We start from the raw sequence: 19634 nt of genomic DNA, 5'->3' as shown, positions 1-19634 counted from the left end.
GAGAAGGTAAATTTTTTTAGTGATATTAGTGGCAGTTGACCCCGTTTGAGCAGTTGTGCCCTTGACTATAGCATAAGTATATACCCCATATCTACCTTAGATGTTATTGTTTTGGCTTCAATACATTATTAACTGTTATTCTGATAGTTGGCTGCTGTTATAACTTTTGGTTGTTCCATTCGACTGTCATTCCTGTAAAGTTTTTATGAATATGCATTTTAGATTTGCTGACTGTACCACCAGGTTTTAAAGATGGTATGAAGTTTGAATCAACTGGCTTAACCAAACTCATTGAAAATGAATCTAAGTTACAACCAGAAGGCGATAAAAGAAGAACATCTGAGATGGAAAGAACCAAAATTAGTGAAGTATGTTTCCACCAAACTTTCAATTGTAGCAGTGTCTTATCTCAAGACCAAGGAGTTTTGGTTCAAGAAAACGTATTAAACTGTCTCAAAAGACCTGCTGCAATTTATTTGTTAAAAAAGCCCTTATAAACTACAACCCTGTTTGCTTCAAGTTGTCGAAAATAGGTAATAAAATTGTCAGTTTGTCGAAAGAAACATGTAGAATACATAATCTCTATATGTTTTTGAGTCAAAATTCTACTCTGATAAGGCCCATGGGTAGACGCCTCTTTTTGTGCTTCTTGATGTTTTGAAGACATTCCCCCACCCTCTCTGCTAGAAAGTAACTCTCCCGCTCATATCTGACTTTGATCTCCAATTTTTATGCTAACAGAAATTTGGCTCTAAAAGCAAATTTTACTCGTAAGATTTGCGTTTTGCAATAAAAATAATTTCAGTATAGCTAGTACCCTAAAAGCAAAACTGAAAAATTAGTTGTATCCAAATTTTGAATACTAAAAATTAATGCAATAGTTAGAGTAAAAGTTTCCATTTCAATGGAGTAAAAGTTCATTGCCTAATGTTTGTGATGCAACATAACTAATAGTGATGGGATGATTAACCAAAATTAGAATTGAGATTAGTGATAATCGTGGTTTTTCAAGCGATCGGAATTTCATCGGGAATCGCGTAAATATTCCCGATTCCTGAATTGATTTTACTGTGTAATTCAGCTTTCTGTTAAAAAAAAGTGTTTATTTTTATTCAAATAAAATTATTTTTAGACTCTGATACCGAATGACAAATTTAATGTATCTATTTATATGCAATACAACTGCTTCATTGGCTGATTCATTATGAAATGGTCAATTGAATAATAAGAAAATCATCGGTAATGTCTTACAATGCTTTTTTCGTCAAATTCTTTTCATTTATTAATATAAAACAATGTGTGGTAACGAGCTGTATCTAAGAAACTACATGTTTCTGTATTAACCGAAACTCTATTGCAGTACAATGTTAAGAAGTTTTCTAGTTTCTTTGTGCAAAAACAGGAAATGTTACATGTTTCTCGAGAAATTTGACAATTTCTTTTGTTTTTCATCAAGAGTAATCATATAAAAGTAGTGATCGTAGAAGGGCGGAGAGGGCACATTCGAATGGAAACTAAAGGTTTAGCTGCTTTGGGTAACAAAAGAGTTGGTGTTGCAAGAAAGTGCCGATTTTTGCCATTTGCGGTGCAGAATTTTTGTTTACCCGAAGTGTGCCAAAATGCTATCGAGAGAAAATTTGGAGATCGCCAACCAGTTTAGAATTATTTAAAAGAGTGTTTATGTAGCCTATAAACTTCAGATCTTATCCCAGGGAATTGCCGTATGTTGCTATTTTGTGCATCAAAACAGAAACTGCGCCAGGAGCAGTAATCTTGACAGAGCCAAAATGCCATCAAACGAAAATCTGCGATAGCCAATCGGCTTAAAACCATCGAGAAGCTATATAAATCCTCCCGATTTTAAAGGTCACGCTACCACATGGTACAACATTCGTCTGTGAACGTATACACTATCTATACAAATGGAGGGATATCATGTAGAATGTATATATAACATTAAATATGGTTGTACAATATTACATTACTGTACACCTGTTATTAGAGCAGACTGGAAGGGTAGCGGATCTTGGGGGGGGGATGTCTGAAACCTCATAAGTTGGTTTTTAGGTCATAATTTTCTAATATTACGAGAGAGGTCCTTGCGATTAATGTGGAAGGGGGATTAGAGCTCTAGCGTCCCCTCATATTGAGTAATATATTTGCACTAGCATTTAATAAGGACATTAAATTGGCTCCACTATTTTTGCAAAATATTTTAGTGTCAAGTAACATTTATATTTACAGGATATTATTAGGCAACTAGGTGGGGGGAGAGGGCTACTCAAGATAATTATGAACCACGTTGAAAATTTTGATGCATTGTAGATTAGTTTTTATGTAAACCTGTTTAGATTGATTTGATAATTTGTTATTATTTTATGTAATGAGCATCATATCACTTGCTTAACTGAACAGACGCCGAAGAGGGGGAGTGGGAGTATTTCTCAGAAGCAATATTTTTTCCAATGAATCCTCTTCCTTTCTGAAACTGTAAACATTATTTAAAATCTTTTTGGAATCTGAGGCTCCTCTTAAAAGACTATCTTCTTTAGGGGCGATGTTCATTTTGCGAAGCATTGTTATGGGATAATTAAACTTCAGCGCACAGGCTAGTGGCAGACGGGCGGCGGGAGCTCCCTTTATATTGTCTTTTCTATTTGTGAAATATATATGTAGCTCTCTTTTAATTTGGTGTTCTTTGCAATAGAAGGCTTCCTATATCATGTTATCCTCGTTGGGAACGTTTGATTTATCTTTCTACTGTTCCGACTAAAATAGCTATCTTGAAATTTTGGTCCAGTGACTTGTTGGGTCCAGTGACTGGGTGTTACCTGGGCGAACAGGAAAGACGACATTGCATTGGAAAGATGACGAGCCACCTTTGGATTGGTTTAGGCCCCTGAAACGGCGCTAGAGCCCGAAACTTACTCCTGGAGCAGCCATTTCAAAACTTACTAAGACCATCCATTATGACTTATACCTTTACATTTATAACTTTAGCTAGGTCAGATCCACGCCTCAAAAAGAGCCAAAGAGTGGATGCTCGTGATTTGGTGAGGCAACAGGAACTGGGTAAGACTGCCCCCTGATCTTGTAATTAAAAAGATCTTGAGGAGAAATCCCAGAACGCTCAGAGGCCTGAGGATTCTACCCTTCGGGGGGTTTGAAGGGTACAAATAAGTGGAATTTTATTGTGTGGTGTTGAATTGTTCTTGTTTTCCTTTTCTTCTTTTTCCGATACTCCGCTTTTCTTTGTCTTTTCTTTATGAGCGGGCACAAGTAAATTATTATTATTACAATGTTTAATTGTAAGTTAGAAGTGTACCTAGAATAGCAATTCAAGCACAACCAACATCAACTCCAAATGGTGCCATCAGTTTTTGTATACTCTTCAACTGTCGTGTTTGGTGAGAATTGGCCCTATCCCACTTCCTTTACATTTAACGCGTTAGAGAACACCCTTAATTAGAGAACAAAAATCTTAAAGGTCATTGGATTTTGGAAGAGGCTGTGGCTTCTTCACAAAAAGTCCTCCCCTCTCCTCCTTGGGCACAGGTCGAATCATAGGCAGCGCAATAGCGTTTCCTAAGTAAATATTGTTTGTACTTTACTGAAAAAATTCTTTTAAATGTTTTCATTTTATAACTTTAATAAATAAAAAATTAATTAAGATTTTAAGGAATAAATATCAGCATATGTATATTAAACTGACAATGCACATTTTCTTCAGTAAATTCATTTGATTTTTTTTTTTTCAGTAAAGTACAAATTATATTCTGGCTTTTAGAAAGCATAGGGGTTTAGAACCCTACTCATATTAATTTCTGGTCGTTTTAATTTGGCTCTGTTATTTATTTTAATTTCTGTTTGTTTTGCGTTTCATTTATTTATTGATACCGATTTTTGGTAGTTTTATTCTTGGTAGATAATTTGATTCTATTTTTGTTCATTTTCTCGTTTAATGGAGTTCTTTACTCTTTTTTTGGAAAAACTTATTTTGTGGAATAAGTTCTTTTTTTTAATTAATCAGAATAGAGAAGTAAAGGGCTTGCATTCAAAAATTAACTTCTTGCTTAACCGTAAAATACCATTCCTTTTTAATGTCTCATTCAATTTTCTTTAGGATAAACCAGAATCAAGGGATGACTTAAGCCATCATTTGGTACCATTACAATTTGCAAAGACTAAATCAACAGTTTGGGCTGAAGTAGTGGATGCAAATTTGCCTGTCGATTTTGGAAATTTGGTTCCAAATCCCGCTTTCACTTGGAACTTTGAACTTGACAGTTTTCAAAAGCAAGTAAGTGCCGAACTAGAACAGTGACGATTTTTTGTCTGTGAATCTGACTACATTATTTTTCAGAAGCGACTAAAGTGTTTCCTATATCCGAAAAAAAAAATTCTATGCAACATGACTCACACATAACAGCAGGTTCAAAATAGCTAACCTGTTCTTATCAAATACTTCTTTTGCATCAGGTAAAGAAGTAAACATGGGATTAAATCGAAGTGAAAAAAAAAAAATATAAAATTACTCTGCCTAAATTGTCAGTTATGACCTTTTTGCTTCAGTAAAAAGGATAGGTTTACAGATATAAGTTTTTTTGCCTAACTAATTAATTTTTCGATAGTAAGAACAAATGTGTGGCTCATATGAGGCTCTGTATTCAAGGACGCTGGAGAACTGCCATGACATTCAAACTTGTTTCAAAAACCGGAGGAAATCTGACATAAATCTAATACGTCCTAATTATCAAAAGCGCACCTGTTTCGAGGGTAGACAAACACTTTTTGGGTCTTTTATTTTGACTACAGCGCGATATATGTTTCTATCTTAAGTCTTCGTCTTTTTATAGTTATGTGTGACACACTTGATGCTTGTGTTGAACACTTTTTATTTATTTATAATTTAAAGATAATACTTTACTCGTTCAAGTATGATTTTTAACAATTGTGTATTTTATTCATGTGCTTATTCAGTTTTATCTCGAATCTTCTGGTCTTTGAGGTGTTCTATTTATTTTAGGCTATTGTCAAACTGGAAAACAATGAAAGTGTTTTTATTGCCGCCCATACTTCTGCAGGAAAAACAGTAGTTGCAGAATATGCTATCGCATTATCCCAGAGACATATGAGGAAGTGAGTATACTCTTTAGCTCATCATTTTGTCTTTTTAGTCGATGTTGTTACGTGACTTTGAGAGATCAAATGTTTTTGCTCTTACATTTACTTAATTCAACCATAATTATTCAAGAGATTAAGGGTCATGGTTCCAAATTGAGCCTCCAATAAGGAAAACTGCATTAGTGCCTCCAAAATTCTTACTTTTTCAGCTTCCAACAAAGGATAACCCCAAAATATTCCGATCAAAATTTTTAGATAGCCATTTTGTTCAGCATAGTTGAAAAGACCCAAAACTATGCCTTTGGAGATTGCATAACCCCCCCCCCCCCTGTCCCTTGGGATATGTTTTAAGTTATAAAATTTGCCAATTGTTCACTTATATTATTTATTGTTAGGAAGTATACAGACAAATTTTCCGTGTGGAGGAAAATTTTCGCGGTTGAACTTTCCTGTGGAAATTTTACACTGGAAGGATTTGACAGAATTCCTATACGAAATTCTTTTTATTTGTCTTCCTTTCTCTTTGCCTACTCAATTTTGCAAATGTGAAGATGTTCTGGGGAAATTTTCAACGTCTTTAGATTTCCGGGAAATAATTTCCGCGGAAGGGGGGGATTTCCGGAGTAATCGGGAAAACGATTAGAACTTAAAGCCTTTTTCAAATGAAAGTATGCTAGGAAGAATTTTCAGGCTGAATCTTCTGCAAGGAATTTTAAGGAGGGGGGGGGATTTTCAGCGAGGATGGAATTGTTCAGATAGAATTTTACTGGGGGGGGGGGTATTTTACGTGGGAGGTAACTTTCCACGGTGGAGTTTCCTGAGAGGCGAGGGAATTTTTCATGGAAGGTGAGTTAGATTTACCGGCCTTACTTAAAAAGCAATCAGAGATTAAATTTTGAAAAAACAAGTTTTTTCAATTGAAAGTAAGGAGCAACATTAAAAACTAGAGCAAACAGAAATTATACCGTAAATGAAAGGGTTGCCCCCCTCCTCAATACCATCCTCTTTATGCTAAAGTTTGACGATTTGTCCCAATTTTTTAAGAACGACTCCTAAACACAAGGGCCGTTTAATTAGAATGGGAAGCTTTTTTAAAAGTGCTAAAAACTTTTGCGTGAAGAGTAAGGTATCGAGGAACGGGCCTCCCCTTCATATACAAAATAATCTCTGTTCGTTTTGAGTTTTAATATTGCTCCTTACTTTCAATTGATTTTTTTTTGAATTTATAGAGTAAACCAAAACGACATCCTGATTGAAAAATATACACATGAATCTAATAATTTTTAAGTCTTCAAGGTAATACGAACTGTATTCTGAAAACAAACGAAATTCATCAAGGGAAATTGTTTTACATCTTCAGTTGTATCGATAATATGTAAGGAAATTTGTGTTATATTGCGTAATTTCATAGAATTACTCAATTTAAATACAAAATGGCATCAAATAGAAAATTTCAGAAAAAAAACCAGTAAAATCGAAATTTGGCATTTGAAACTTTCCCAGAATAATCTCCAAGAAATCTAGAGGAGATTCGAAATTTTTTTGTTCGGTTCTCAGATAGACAATTGAATGTTCCGCAAGAGTATGAAATAAAATTGTTCTGAAAAAGTTTACTTTCATAGCTGGGTTAGTTTTGTTTTAGCACCGTGTACAACATGGGAGAAAAAACTGTTTTTTCTCTTGATAACTACTGGAAATTTTAAAAATTTCACTCAAAATTTTCGGCCCCCTTTAAAGACTGTGATATCCAGGAAAGATTTCGAGTTCGTATCTCTTACAACTTCGTAGCTACAGACCGCTTATAAAAAAAAAATAAAATAAAATAGAAACAGTTGTGAAAGCAGTGGCTCCAATACAATTCAAATGAATAATCAAGTCAAGCTTAACACTTCCAGAAACTACCACAAACAGGAGTAAGGCTACTGCCACCCATCCCAAACTCTCTAAAGGCTATCGTGTCATTTGACATATATTTTAACATTTTTCTTTTATAATTATTACAATAGAAAACCAAAAATTATGAAATTAAAAATAAATATTAGATTGATAAGATTACCAGGAATTAATATTATTGTATATTGAATATTCAGCTTATTTTCACTATTCTTCTCGGTTATCTTAATTGCTTGGTGATTTTATATTCTATTTTGTGTAAATGCTTTGAAAAATTCAACCACAGTGTTCAAAATAAATGTAGTTTTCGTTAAATTATAAATGATGCAATAGCCCTTACAAGGTTTAGGGGTGGAAGAGGAAGGGGAGGCAGGAACCTGTTTATAGTAATCTCCTGTTTATAGTAATTTCTGTTCATTTAGTATTGACCTGATTGTTCATTTTAAATTCTAATCGCGTTAGGATTTATTTTTCATCCATATCAATATCTGTCATCTTTATTTTTAATGTGATTATTTATTTTAGTTTCTGTTCGTTTCTTGTTTCATTTATTTATTGATAGAAAGTTCTGTTTGTTTTAAATTTGATTTATTATAAGGCATTCTTTCTGCTTGTCTTAGTTTTGATTATGGCTCTTTACTTTTCTTTGAAAAAAAAACTTCTTTTGGGAAAAATTGTTTCTTAATTAATCAAACCGTTCGTGGTAACGAACTATGAGTAAGGAGCGAGTCGCCCCAATATTAACCGAAACTAAAAAAGGGGATTTTGATTACAAAAGATACATCAAAGAAATTGCTTTTTATACTGATTCCAAATATATAACATTCATTAACTTTAATGTTGTCCATCAAAAAGTTCTAGCCTGAATTTCCCTGATTTTTGAAAAAGAGGGAAAACACCCCCAAAAAGCTCAGGCAATCTTAATGAAAGTAGCACCATCAGATTCAGCATGTCAGAAAACCCTACCGTAGGGATTTGTTTTTACTGGGCTAATCATATCGACCCAACGGTCCTACAAGATCGAGAGAGAAGTCATTCGAACGTAAATCAAAAGTTCTAGTGCCCTTTTTAAGTGGTCAAAAAGATTTTAGGGTAACTAGCCCTCCTCCTACGCCCTTTTTTCCCCATAAGACGTCCGATCAAAATTTCGAGACAGCCATTTGATCCAGCATAGTTGAAAGGTCTAATAACTAAGTTCTTAGAAATGAAATGACCTCCCTCCCCCCCCCCCCCATAGTCCCTGGGGAAAGGTCTGTAAGTTTCGCAATTTGCCTATTGTTCATATGTAGTATTTGTTATTGCGAAATATACGGAAATAGTTTTAGAGAAATTTTTGCGGGGGGGGGTCCCCCCGCACTAGGTGATTTTTCCCATTAAAATTCCCACTAGGAGAGTTTTCCGTCGGGAGAAAAATATATGGGAGAATTTTCAAGGGGAAATTTTACACACGGAGAGTGAAGGGGATTTCCTAGCTTTATTTGAGAAACTGTCAGAAATTAAATATAACAAAGCAAGTTTTTCAGCTGAAAGTCAGGAGCAATATTAAGACTTAAATCAAATATAAATTATTCTGTATATGAGGGTGGCTTCCCCCTTCTCAATCCTTCATATTTAAGCTAAATTTTTGTCAGATTCGTTTAAATAAAGACTGCTCAAACACAAGGGCCGTTCAAGGTCCTGCCTGTCATCGGATCTTTTTCGTAGCATCCTGCCAGAGTTTCAGCCAGCTGTTGAAAATCCACGCCCCACCTGAGGGTCAAACTGGAGAAAAGAAAAATTTAAGCTCTTTTTGTACCATACTTTTGTAAACATTATAATAACAAGTCACAGTGATTAACGTCTTTTTTTCCTGACATGCCATTGATATTCTTTTGCCTATTTTGGCGTAATAATAAACTTGATTGATTGATTGATTGATTGATGAGAAGTATTTTTAAAGAACCTTAATATTTCAGCGTAAAGAGCGAGGGATTGATGAGGGGGAAGCCCCTCTCAAATTAAGAACAATTTCTGTTCGTTTTAAGTTTTAATATTGCTCCATACTTTCAGTTGAAAAAACTTGATTTTACCTCATTAGGGCTATTGTTATTATGATTCTCGTCAGCTCATAGGATGCTCCATTTATTGGTAAATCTGTTTTTCTGTTCTTATCTATTCAACAAAACTAATCTCAAGGCTGGAACGGAACAGGGGAGGAGATAGGGGTTATTCATTAAACCCGAAGAATTAGTGGCCCTGAGTCTGCCTGGACTGTACTCAATCTATTTATGCCACTAGTTACCACTTTCCTGTAATAAACTGAAATTGGTGACATAGAAATAAAAATACAGGGCAAAATCCAATTGTTTATCTTCAGAAAAATTTTCATTTATTGCTGGCAAGATGCGATTCTTGGGAAGATCATAGTTCTGTAAAATCCTGTGCAGCTAAGCATTATGTTTTTCCCTTTTAAAAACAAATTACAAAAATTTAAGCCATTTGAGGTTGGTTATTAAGATGCTTACTGTTCTGAAGTATTACATTTAAGACCTATTTAGCTATTATCATGAGTATTAGGTATTTTTAAACTTCGTAATTAGTTGTTGCACATCAAAATTATGTATTTAATGCTCTCTGATATCTCCTTATTTGTCATTCAGTTACCTATTTTGTTCGATGCTTTTTTTACTACTTTATTTCTTACAGTGAAAGTTCTGACTAAATTCATTATATGGGAAGAAAGTTTTTATGCATTTCTTTTTCTACTCCCTTTTCTTATTGACTTGTAAATATTAAAGTGAAAATATTTGAAGCTGCCATTTTGACTCAGCATCTACCGCAATATTCAGATGCACAACAGTTGCTTGGTAAGGCAGTTTTGAGGTAAGTTTGTCTTTTCTTGGTGAATAGTGGAAACGACAGACCTTCATTATAAGGCGCTTAATTTTGTTACTCATTTGCTAGAGTTGTTGTATTGTATTTTATTTCAGGACATTTTACACCTCTCCTATCAAAGCCCTATCTAACCAGAAGTTTAGGGATTTTCGCAATACTTTTCAGGATGTCGGTATTTTAACTGGAGATGTTCAAATCAACCCGAAAGCAAGTTGTCTCATTATGACAACTGAAATTTTAAGATCAATGTTGTATATGGGTTCGGACTGTATTCGAGACTTGGAGTGGGTTATATTTGACGAAGTTCATTATATCAATGATTCTGAGGTGATTTTTTTCTTTAAAATTTTATCTTTTGCACCAAAACATTCTAATAGATTTTTTTTCGTATTAAACAGTGCTTGAAAACTGTTTCTAATTGAAAACTGTCTGTAACTACCAGTATAAAAAATAGAAATTTGAATTATGATAATTTTTTTAATTTGTGCGCACTTCAAAACTATAGCTAGAGAAGTTAGAGAGTAAGGCTGTTTTATTTTTCTTGTGTGTTAAGATGTAGTAATTATATGTTAGCTTAAGATAAGAATTTAGTTTGTTTTCATTCTGCTTTGAATAAAGAACAATTGACCAATAGGCTACTTTACAGCTTATTCCAGTGAACCCATTACTGTTAATTTTTTTATGTACTACAGTTGCCTAATGGGAGATCTCCAGTTATCCAGCATAAAACGGTAGGCCTACCTATGCCCTACGATAATTTTTCGCGGCTCATTTAGCTTGATTTGTCCTCTGTTAAGATATTAGATAGAGAAAAACAAGGATTTTTGGAATATTCTTTTTCTGAATAATGATTATCTCTGGTAAAAAAAAAGAAAAAAAATGTTGCCGCCTCTTCGTTGTGTTTTAAATATCATAAGTTATACCACTTGAAATGAGACTACCCCAACAATGTGACCTATTCCTGGTGCTCTGGAGATCAGGAAAATTTGAAAGACAATACATGGGTCCGTAATACTAAGTGTTAATTGTATTTGAAAATATCCATGCTACAGCTCAAAAACCTGGTATACAAGAAACAATTACAGGCTGTTTCAGACTAACGTAAACAAACAATGGATGTGTATTTACCTTTACAGTAGTAGTAGTGAATGACCTGTATAATGCAATCGACAAGAATTCCTCTTTTGAGGACAGGGGCGGATCCAGTATTTTTTTTGGGGGGGGGGGCGCAAAATAGGTTGATCCGGTAACCCTGCGTTAGGAACAAGTTTAATTAAGGCAAACTTGAGTTAATTAAGCAAACTACACTACTTTAGACTACGCTAGGGCGGCGCCCCCCTCTGGATCTCCCACTGTTTGAGGAACCAGCACACCGAAGTCTTTGGCAAATGGGATGATAGCTATTAAAACCTATTCACAGTATTAAAGCTGCTAACTTCCTCCCTTCCAATTTTTTTATAATGACTTCTGAGGGGCGATCCTTTTTTTATATATAAAATTTCTGATTTAAAAATTAGCAAAAATATGTTGCTTAAAAAAATTCTTGCGCAGTTTGGTATTTTGAATTCAGAAATGTATTCAGATATTCTCTGCCACCCTAGATTTTTCCGCAAGGATTTTATAAAGATTTTTGTTTCAGTTTTGTGTTTGAAATAAAAACAAATCTTAAAACCTTAAAGTAAAAACAGCGTTTAATGGGAAAATCCTCTTACAGTTTTTAATTCAGCATAAAAAACAGTGCTGGAAAGCTGTAATACAGATTCTGTTCCAAAAAGTTCCGGATTTTGTGAAAAAAAAAATCTAATCTTTAAAAAGGATTACGCAAAACCTAGAGCTAATAGAAAGATTTTGGTTACGTATTGGAATTCGGTATAAAATTCCTATTAGAATCGCATATTTTGGTTTTTATTACAAACCAAAAGTTCAAATTAATTATCCAGCGTAGCCGTTGAATGACAGTGAGCCAGAAGAGGTAAAATAAGACAAAATTTATTACTGAAAAACGGCTATCACAAGCCCAAATGGGCTGAATTCCCACTTTAGCGTCAATAAAACAAAGAAAAACCGCAAACAAACAACAACGAAAAAATTATAAAAGGATCATGTCAAATAAGTAAAAATGTCAAATATCATTAAAATTCAAAAATTTAAAGTGAATGCCGAATCAGCAAAATGTCAAAGCAATAAAAACTCGTAAAATTGAATAGGTATAAAATAATTAAAAACAAAAACAGTTTAGTTATGTGACCAAAAAATAGAAATCTCGAAATTTGCAAACTGAACTTTAAAAGTACAAGGTGATAAGGGAGATCGGGGGGGGGGGGGCGGAGATTCACTGATTGAATATGTCAATTATGTTAGGAATGAAAGTTTTTCTTTATCTTTCAGTGGAAACTTTTATTGGGGGCAAGGAAAAGGATTTTTGTTGAAGCAAAACGCCGGATGTGGGGTCGAAGGGGTAAATATTGACTAGGGAAAAGGGTAGTTGTCCGAGGGTTGTGAACGACATTTTTAGAGAAACGTAAGGAAATTTTTGCTCTCCTTTCCTTAAGGGTAACTAGATTGGCTCTCCGAAGAAGGGAAATATAAGGCACTTTACCCTAACTAAAGATAATTCTTAGGTACCTTTTTGGACTGCCTCTATTCTATCCGACAAATCAGTGGAGATGCCAGGATGCCAAACAAAACGGGCGTATTCAAGGGTAGGGCGTACAAATGAAAGGAGAGTCCACAAACAATGCGATTTAGGACATTTAAATTTTTTAAGGAGTTTAAGGAGGGAAAATGCGGCATTTGCACGTTTTAAAATACCATTAATATGGCAATCTCATTTAAGCCGCTTGAGGTGGTAACATCCAGTAGTTTCATAGTAATGACAGATAGTTCGGGTGGGGGGTGGGGGGGGAGATTGGGCAGGAGAAAGAAGGGGGAGTTTGAAGGAAATTAATAGTTAAAACCGTTTACTATAAGGGGATGACTCTCATATAATTAATAACAACTTCGTCTGATATCGATTCCAAGATATCCATTGGACTACTTTTAAAATGTTTGAGAAATGTCTCTAAGATAGTCAGATCATCAACAAATTTCTATCTATCCGTGAAATTGACACCAATGTTCTTTATCATTGCAAGAAGTAAAATTAGGCCTAAAAGGGTTTCCTGTGGCACGCCATTGTAGATCGAGAGGGGATCAGATCATACGATCATGTATTTGACGACTTGTATTCTACTGAAAAGGAAAGACACAATTTTTCTAATTTAACAGGGTTTAGATTAGGATCTACTAAGTAGTTTTCTATCAGTATATTGTGGTTAATGAAATCAAAAGTTTTTTGTAAGTCCACTGCAATAAAATTGAGCCAGGTATTAGGTGTTTCAAGTGTGTTGCGTATTGTGTCCATAAGGTGAACAAGATAGTGGGTGTTAGATGTAGAGCGTACGTTTCTGAATTGCCTTGTTCAACTTTTGGGATTATCCTTACTTTCAACCATTCAGCTAAAAAAGCTTTCATATTACTTGGAAAAAACTGGAGTAAGAGTAATGGGCCGGAAACAATCAAAATCTTGCTTGTTACCTTTCTTCTTAACGGGAGTAATAAAACCTAATTTCCAACAATTTGGGAACCTACCAGTAGAGGTGATTTCATTAAAAAGTAAGGACAAAGATTCTGAAAGTACTGCACTTTTTAATGTTCTTTATTTTCGTCTCCACATCTGAGGGCGGAATAACGGGAAAATTGAGAGAGCGCAAATCGTAAAGAGTGTCAAAGGAGAGAGGAGGGAGGCTCTGAACTATGGAGGAAAGAAATTTGTTTAGATGTTAATTAGCTTTAATTGAGGGCTCCTCTTGGAATTCAAAATCTCTATTATTATGTGTTTTTCCCGCATTTTTTTTATTCTATTATACCATTGTTTTGGCTTAGTAGAAAACAAATCTTTGATTTTACATTTGTAATATGAAGAAGCAGATTTGCGAATTTCTTTTTTTTATGTGTTTACGCAGTGAATTAGCTTCGGATGTTTTACCATTCTTTCGTAGATGCATTTTAATTCTTATTAGCTTTTTCAATTGGCTAGTATTGTACGGTTTGTCATTAGAACATGTTTTTCCTTTTTTCTCAGTGAAGGAATCTGTGTATTTTGTTTTGATCATATTTTGGAACTAAGAGACTTAAACATTAAAGTCATTGTTCCCCTTAAGAGGCAGCCAGTTTTCATTAGTAATCCAAGATCCAAATTTTATGAGACCGTCGTTGGAAATTGGGCGATAAGACAATTCAGTAACAGAAAAGTGTGAAAGTGGAGGGCAGGATAGTTGTACTTAGTATGACTCTCCTGGTATATATACTTTGTTGTTTCTTTTTGTCGGATGTCTGTTTCTATATTTGGCTCAGATTTAATTTCACCGAGTTAAAAGTTATACGAAGTGCTATATGATTGAATTTGTTTTCTCTGAGGGCGAGAGGTTAAGGAAAACTGGTCCACGGATCTTACATAGAGCCCTTCTGTCATGCAGATTTTATATTCTGCATATTCCCGATACCAACAAGGTGTGACATAGCTAATTTGTGAAACGTATTTTTAATTTTGTTTTGATTTTGGACGTCTATGTTGCATAATTAGCCTCAAATTTCTAATCAACAATCCTAGAAAGACAAGCGTCATTTCTGCTTGCCAGAAAATTTGTTTTTTAGTCTTAATATCTTAAGTCTTAATATTGAGAACCTAATAATGGAAAAATTTATACCAAATTGGAAAATGAGAAACCTGTTATGTATAAGAAAATATTTCAAAACATTCCGTGTCTAAGTTTGGTTATCTCTTTTATATCAAAATATCCTATGACTTGAACCGAAAGGCTCTACACTGCATATTTGAGTTGTTTCCCAGCCAGGTCATTTTGTAAATTTATTAGTAAATGATGGTATCTTATCTATTATTGACTTTTCACTTTGTATGATTATTAAATTTGTTAATAATCAGGCTTGTCATCCAAAATCACGATATTTTTGCCATTGAATAATTAAATTTTTTTTATACCCGTTTATTGATGCAATGTAATTATAACCCCATATTTTTGTTGTTTTTCTTTGCTTTTTTGGAGAGGGAATTGATTTGACAAGCGAGCGGCTCATATTTGGACATGCTTTTTTAATCAACCGTTTGAATTTTCTAGCGAGGTGTTGTCTGGGAGGAAGTTTTAATTCTGTTGCCAGATCATGTGGGGATTGTTATGCTGAGTGCTACTGTTCCTAACACTTTGGAGTTTGCATCGTGGGTTGGCATGACCAAGAAAAGGAGGATGTATGTTATTAGTACACCAAAGAGACCAGTACCTTTAGAACACTATTTGTATACAGGTCCATCTGGAAAATTTAAAGAGCATAAATTCCTTATTCTAGGAGCGGAGGGAACTCTTCTACAAAAAGGGTGAGTGCTAGTATTATCAGGTTTTTTTGGTACAGTCAGTTAATAATAGTAAAGGAAAATACATTACTTTTTATTATCTGTTTCAATCAAGGGAGAAAAAAAATTAAAGAGATAATTTTACCAGCTATCTCACTAATATTTACTGTGCATACAGAACATCCACAATAAGGTCGACCAGTCAACAACTGGAAAACTGCGGATTGTGTGGTATCAAAAATAATATATCATTCTAATGTTGAATCGACGCGGAAAGAAGTTAATAACATTTTTTCTAGGGCATACATCCGTTCTTAGAGTCTAGGGACTATCTTCAAAATTTTGGAAGTAAATCCTACCCCCCCCCTCCCCTCTAGAATGTTTAGATGTTGAGTCTGTATATTTTGAATCTACAATGAAAGAGCAGTAAATTTCTTTTGAAGGAATTTTTCTGAGCAAATTAAATTTTACCCTAGATTCTTACATTTTCGTTTTGATTCTTAGGTGCTTATTAATTTCTTAGAGAGTGGTGTCCCCGAAAAGATTTGCAGATAAAATCTACTTCTTTTTCCTTGTGTGTTTGAAAAATGTAGCATCTTATAGGGGCTGCCATTCGAAATTTCGAAGTCATTTCCTGTCGCTCTTTAAGTGTAGATGATTAAGAGAGCATGACGACGTCTGTCATAAAAAGAAACTAGCTTTACCTGCATTGGGCTATCACAGGGCAGTTGTAATTTTAGCGAGTCATTTTTTTTGCAATAGCCTACTGCTTGTGACAGTCCTGAGATGATTAACAAAAAAAAACAAGTTTTTTCAACTGAAAGTAAGGAGCACCATTAAAATTTAAAACAAACAGATAATAATACCGTATATAAGGGTGGCTCTTCCCCTCCTTAATCTCTCGCTCGTCACACCAAAGTATTTTTAGTACTTTGAAAATGCTTCATATTCCAAATTAACAATCTTGTGTTGTAGGAGTCGTTCTTGAAGAATTAGGACAAAAAGTCAAACTTTCCAATAAAGGCAAACGACGCAACAAGCTTTAGACTTTTACGGTTGAGGAAGGGAGGAAAGGGCAGGGCAGGGCAGTAGCCAAACTCCTCTTTATAGTGATTTTTGTTCGTTTTAAGTTTGACTTCAATTGAATTCAATTTAATTTTTACTCGTTTTAAGATTTATTTATTCATCTATATTAGGACCTGTTATCTCTATGTTTTCTATGATGGTTTATTTAATTTCTGTTCGTTTTGAGTTTCAAAATTATAGGGATTTATATCTGCTGGTCTTAAATTTAATATGGCTCTTTACTTTTCTTTGAAAAACTTCTTTTTCGGATAGTTTTTTTGTAATTAATCCTATAAAAGGCTAATTAAAGTTCGCCTAAAAAACTATATAATTCTCCCTATTCAAAAATCATGTTCATAGTTTTCAGTATATTTTTAACCGCCATTTTTGGCGGTAACTCTTAACCGCCATTTTTAAAAACTCATTTACCACAGTATCACTGCCAGAAGTCTTATTATTTTTCAAACCTGTAGACCCGTCTCTAATTCCCCTAACTTCTAGATTATCCGAGATCCTCAACAGTTTTATGCGCAGTCTCTACTTCATGTCTTTTAACTCATATTTTAATGCCTTCTGTATTTCTCTTGCTTCCGTCATATTCTTGTAAAATTTATATCTCAGGAACATAATACAAATGTTTTCTCTCTTCTGCCAACCCTAAAGCTTTTGCTTATTATTCCTAGCTTTCCTCCCTAAAAATCTCCCGCTACTTTGCAGGGTATTTTCCTAGAATTGTTCCATGCATCTTCTGTAGTCTCCAATTCCTAAATTAGAAAATTCATATCTTACTGTTCTCAGAAGAGTCCTCTAAAATTCTGATCCTCCGAGTCCATCACCGTCATAAGTATCTGCTAAGTAGTTACCCTTCCTAAATTTCAGCTTAAAACTAATTTTTGATTGAATACGTCTAAATGGGAATGTTTAGTTTTAGCATCACTAACAGCACTCCTATATACTCTGCTAGCACCTTCCATCTTTAGTTTTAGCATCACTAACAACACTCCTATGTGCTCTGCTAGCACCCTCCATCTTTAGTTTTAGCATACCTAACAGCACTCCTTTGTGCTCTACTAGCACCCTCCATCTTTAGTTTTGGCATACCTAACAGCACTCCTATGTGCTCTGCTAGCACCCTCCATCTTTAGTTTTAGCATCACTAACAGCACTCCCATGTGCTCTGCTTGCACCCTCCATCTTTAGTTTTAGCATACCTAACAGCACTCCTATGTGCTCTACTAGCACCCTCCGTCTTTAGTTTTAGCATCACTAACAGCACTCCCATGTGCTCTGCTTGCACCCTCCATCTTTAGTTTTAGCATACCTAACAGCACTCCTATGTGCTCTGCTAGCACCCTCCATCTTTAGTTTTAGCATACCTAACAGCACTCCTGTGTGCTCTGCTAGAACCCTCCATCTTTAGTTTTAGCATACCTAACAGCACTCCTATGTGCTCTACTAGCACCCTCCATTTTTAGTTTTAGCATACCTAACAGCACTCCCATGTGCTCTCCTAGCACCCTCCAACTTTAGTTTTAGCATCACTAACAGCACTCCCATGTGCTCTGCTTGCACCCTCCATCTTTAGTTTTAGCATCACTAACAGCACTCCTATGTGCTCTACTAGCACCCTCCATCAATCTTGCCATGTCTTCAGTTTACAAAATCATAATCTACAGGCATCATTATTTAGGTATTTAGATACTGTGGAATCAAAGAAGCCCAAGGAAAAAATCATTCAGCCCCAAGCGGAAGGAAAAGGAAGAGGGAGCCGTGGTGGAGGTCGTGACCAGCGAGGTGGTGGAAGAGGAAGTCATCATCAGAGAGGCCGTGGAGGCGGAGGTAGTCAAGGTACAAGAGCCACAGCTGTTACTCCTCATACTCCGTCGTGGGGTCCGCAGCAGGAAAAGAACATCTGGATCGGGGTAGTCAATCACCTTCTGTAAGTTTCGCTAGGGCTAGAACTTTATTTTGTATTTTAAATATTCTATGTTGCCGGAAATAAATGCCCCATTCTTTCAAATTAGGGTTTTATTATTTCTTTTTCTTTTTTAATCCATTTTTTCAGTACAATTAAGTTAGTTAAATGGAAAAACCACCCCCAATATCCCTAAAGTATAATAAACGTCTTTGATATCTCCTTCCAACTCGTGAATCTTGTTTAGGCTGACATACCCGAGCTTCCTGCTTGATTTTCACACTTTATATGTAGAAAATCTCTGATTTGTATTAGTAAAGGTGCTTATCCGTGTGTAAATATTCACTCTCTTTATTGCAGGCACGTGCGCAGGAGGTGATAGGGGGGAGGGGCAATTTTGAAAAAGAACAAATCCTTTGAAATATACCTAAAGATAAAAAAAGCTACTAAAATCTTAACATCTAAGGGGTTCTGGGCTGTAAGCCCCCCCCCCCCCATGATTACGTACCTGCTCTGTCAGGCCAAGAATTGGCTGTAGATACAGCACTTTATACTAGCTTATTCTATTTTTTATTACTTGAAAAAAGTAGGAAATCATATATTAGTCAAAATACAAAAAAAGATAGCTGGCCTCCCCCTCTCCCCTTCAAACAAAGTTTGCATTCAAAGCTCAAGACGGTATAATTCTGCGCAGGCTTTCCTTGATATTTGGATTCGCAGACCCAGTAACTTCATCTTTCCATTTGAGTCTTTTGTCTTTTTTTATATTTTGAAGATTTTTTCTGGAACATTTAACTGCTTTTGGATTTGAATTTCAATGTATTTAAGAGTCTAAAGGACCTTTTTTTTATGAAGGTTTACATGTACCATACCTTTGTAGGTCGGAAGATAAGCTCCCCATTGTTGCTTTCACGTTGTCACGAAACAGATGTGATTCAAACGCAGAAATGTTGAGCTCCGTTGATTTGACTACAGCGAAAGAAAAGAGTGCTATTACGCAATTCTTGCACAAATGCCTGGATAAACTCAAAGGACCTGACAAAAAACTTCCTCAAGTGAGTGACTCTCAACTTGTTTTCATTTTCTTTCTTTACTATAAAAAGAAAATGTTTTTTATATTATTATTGTAAAAAAAATCTTTTAAGTGATTAGTGAATAATTACCGTAAAAACTATGGATACCTCAAGATCATGAAAATACGAATTTATTCAGAAAAGATTAAATATACATAAATACAAAGGCATTAATATTGCCAAAAAGTCGAATAATATCTTTATTTATTTAACTTAGCAGCGGGTTTAATTTAAATAAAGTAGTGAAGAAAAAACACAAAAACTTTAAATAATAAAAAAGATC

General features: G+C 34.8%; 1 protein-coding gene across 2 annotated transcripts in view; it reads left to right on the top strand.

Annotated features, from left to right (window-relative positions):
• Window positions 1–19634, top strand: part of LOC148953146 (superkiller complex protein 2-like) — a 123922-nt gene that overhangs the window by 32566 nt on the left and 71722 nt on the right. For both annotated transcript variants that reach the window (XM_089088329.1, XM_089088328.1), the window contains exons 3-9: window positions 223–368; window positions 4124–4300; window positions 5027–5139; window positions 9987–10218; window positions 15069–15322; window positions 18054–18302; window positions 19159–19333. In XM_089088329.1, coding sequence (XP_088944455.1) covers window positions 223–368; window positions 4124–4300; window positions 5027–5139; window positions 9987–10218; window positions 15069–15322; window positions 18054–18302; window positions 19159–19333 — 1346 coding nt within the window. The remainder of the gene's footprint in view (window positions 1–222; window positions 369–4123; window positions 4301–5026; window positions 5140–9986; window positions 10219–15068; window positions 15323–18053; window positions 18303–19158; window positions 19334–19634) is intronic.

This window comes from Artemia sp. Qi Xiang Cuo, chromosome 4, assembly GCF_049724085.1.
Source record: "Artemia sp. Qi Xiang Cuo chromosome 4, ASM4972408v1, whole genome shotgun sequence".
NCBI lineage: Eukaryota > Metazoa > Arthropoda > Branchiopoda > Anostraca > Artemiidae > Artemia > Artemia sp. Qi Xiang Cuo.
This window is presented reverse-complemented; position numbering and strand designations above follow the sequence as displayed.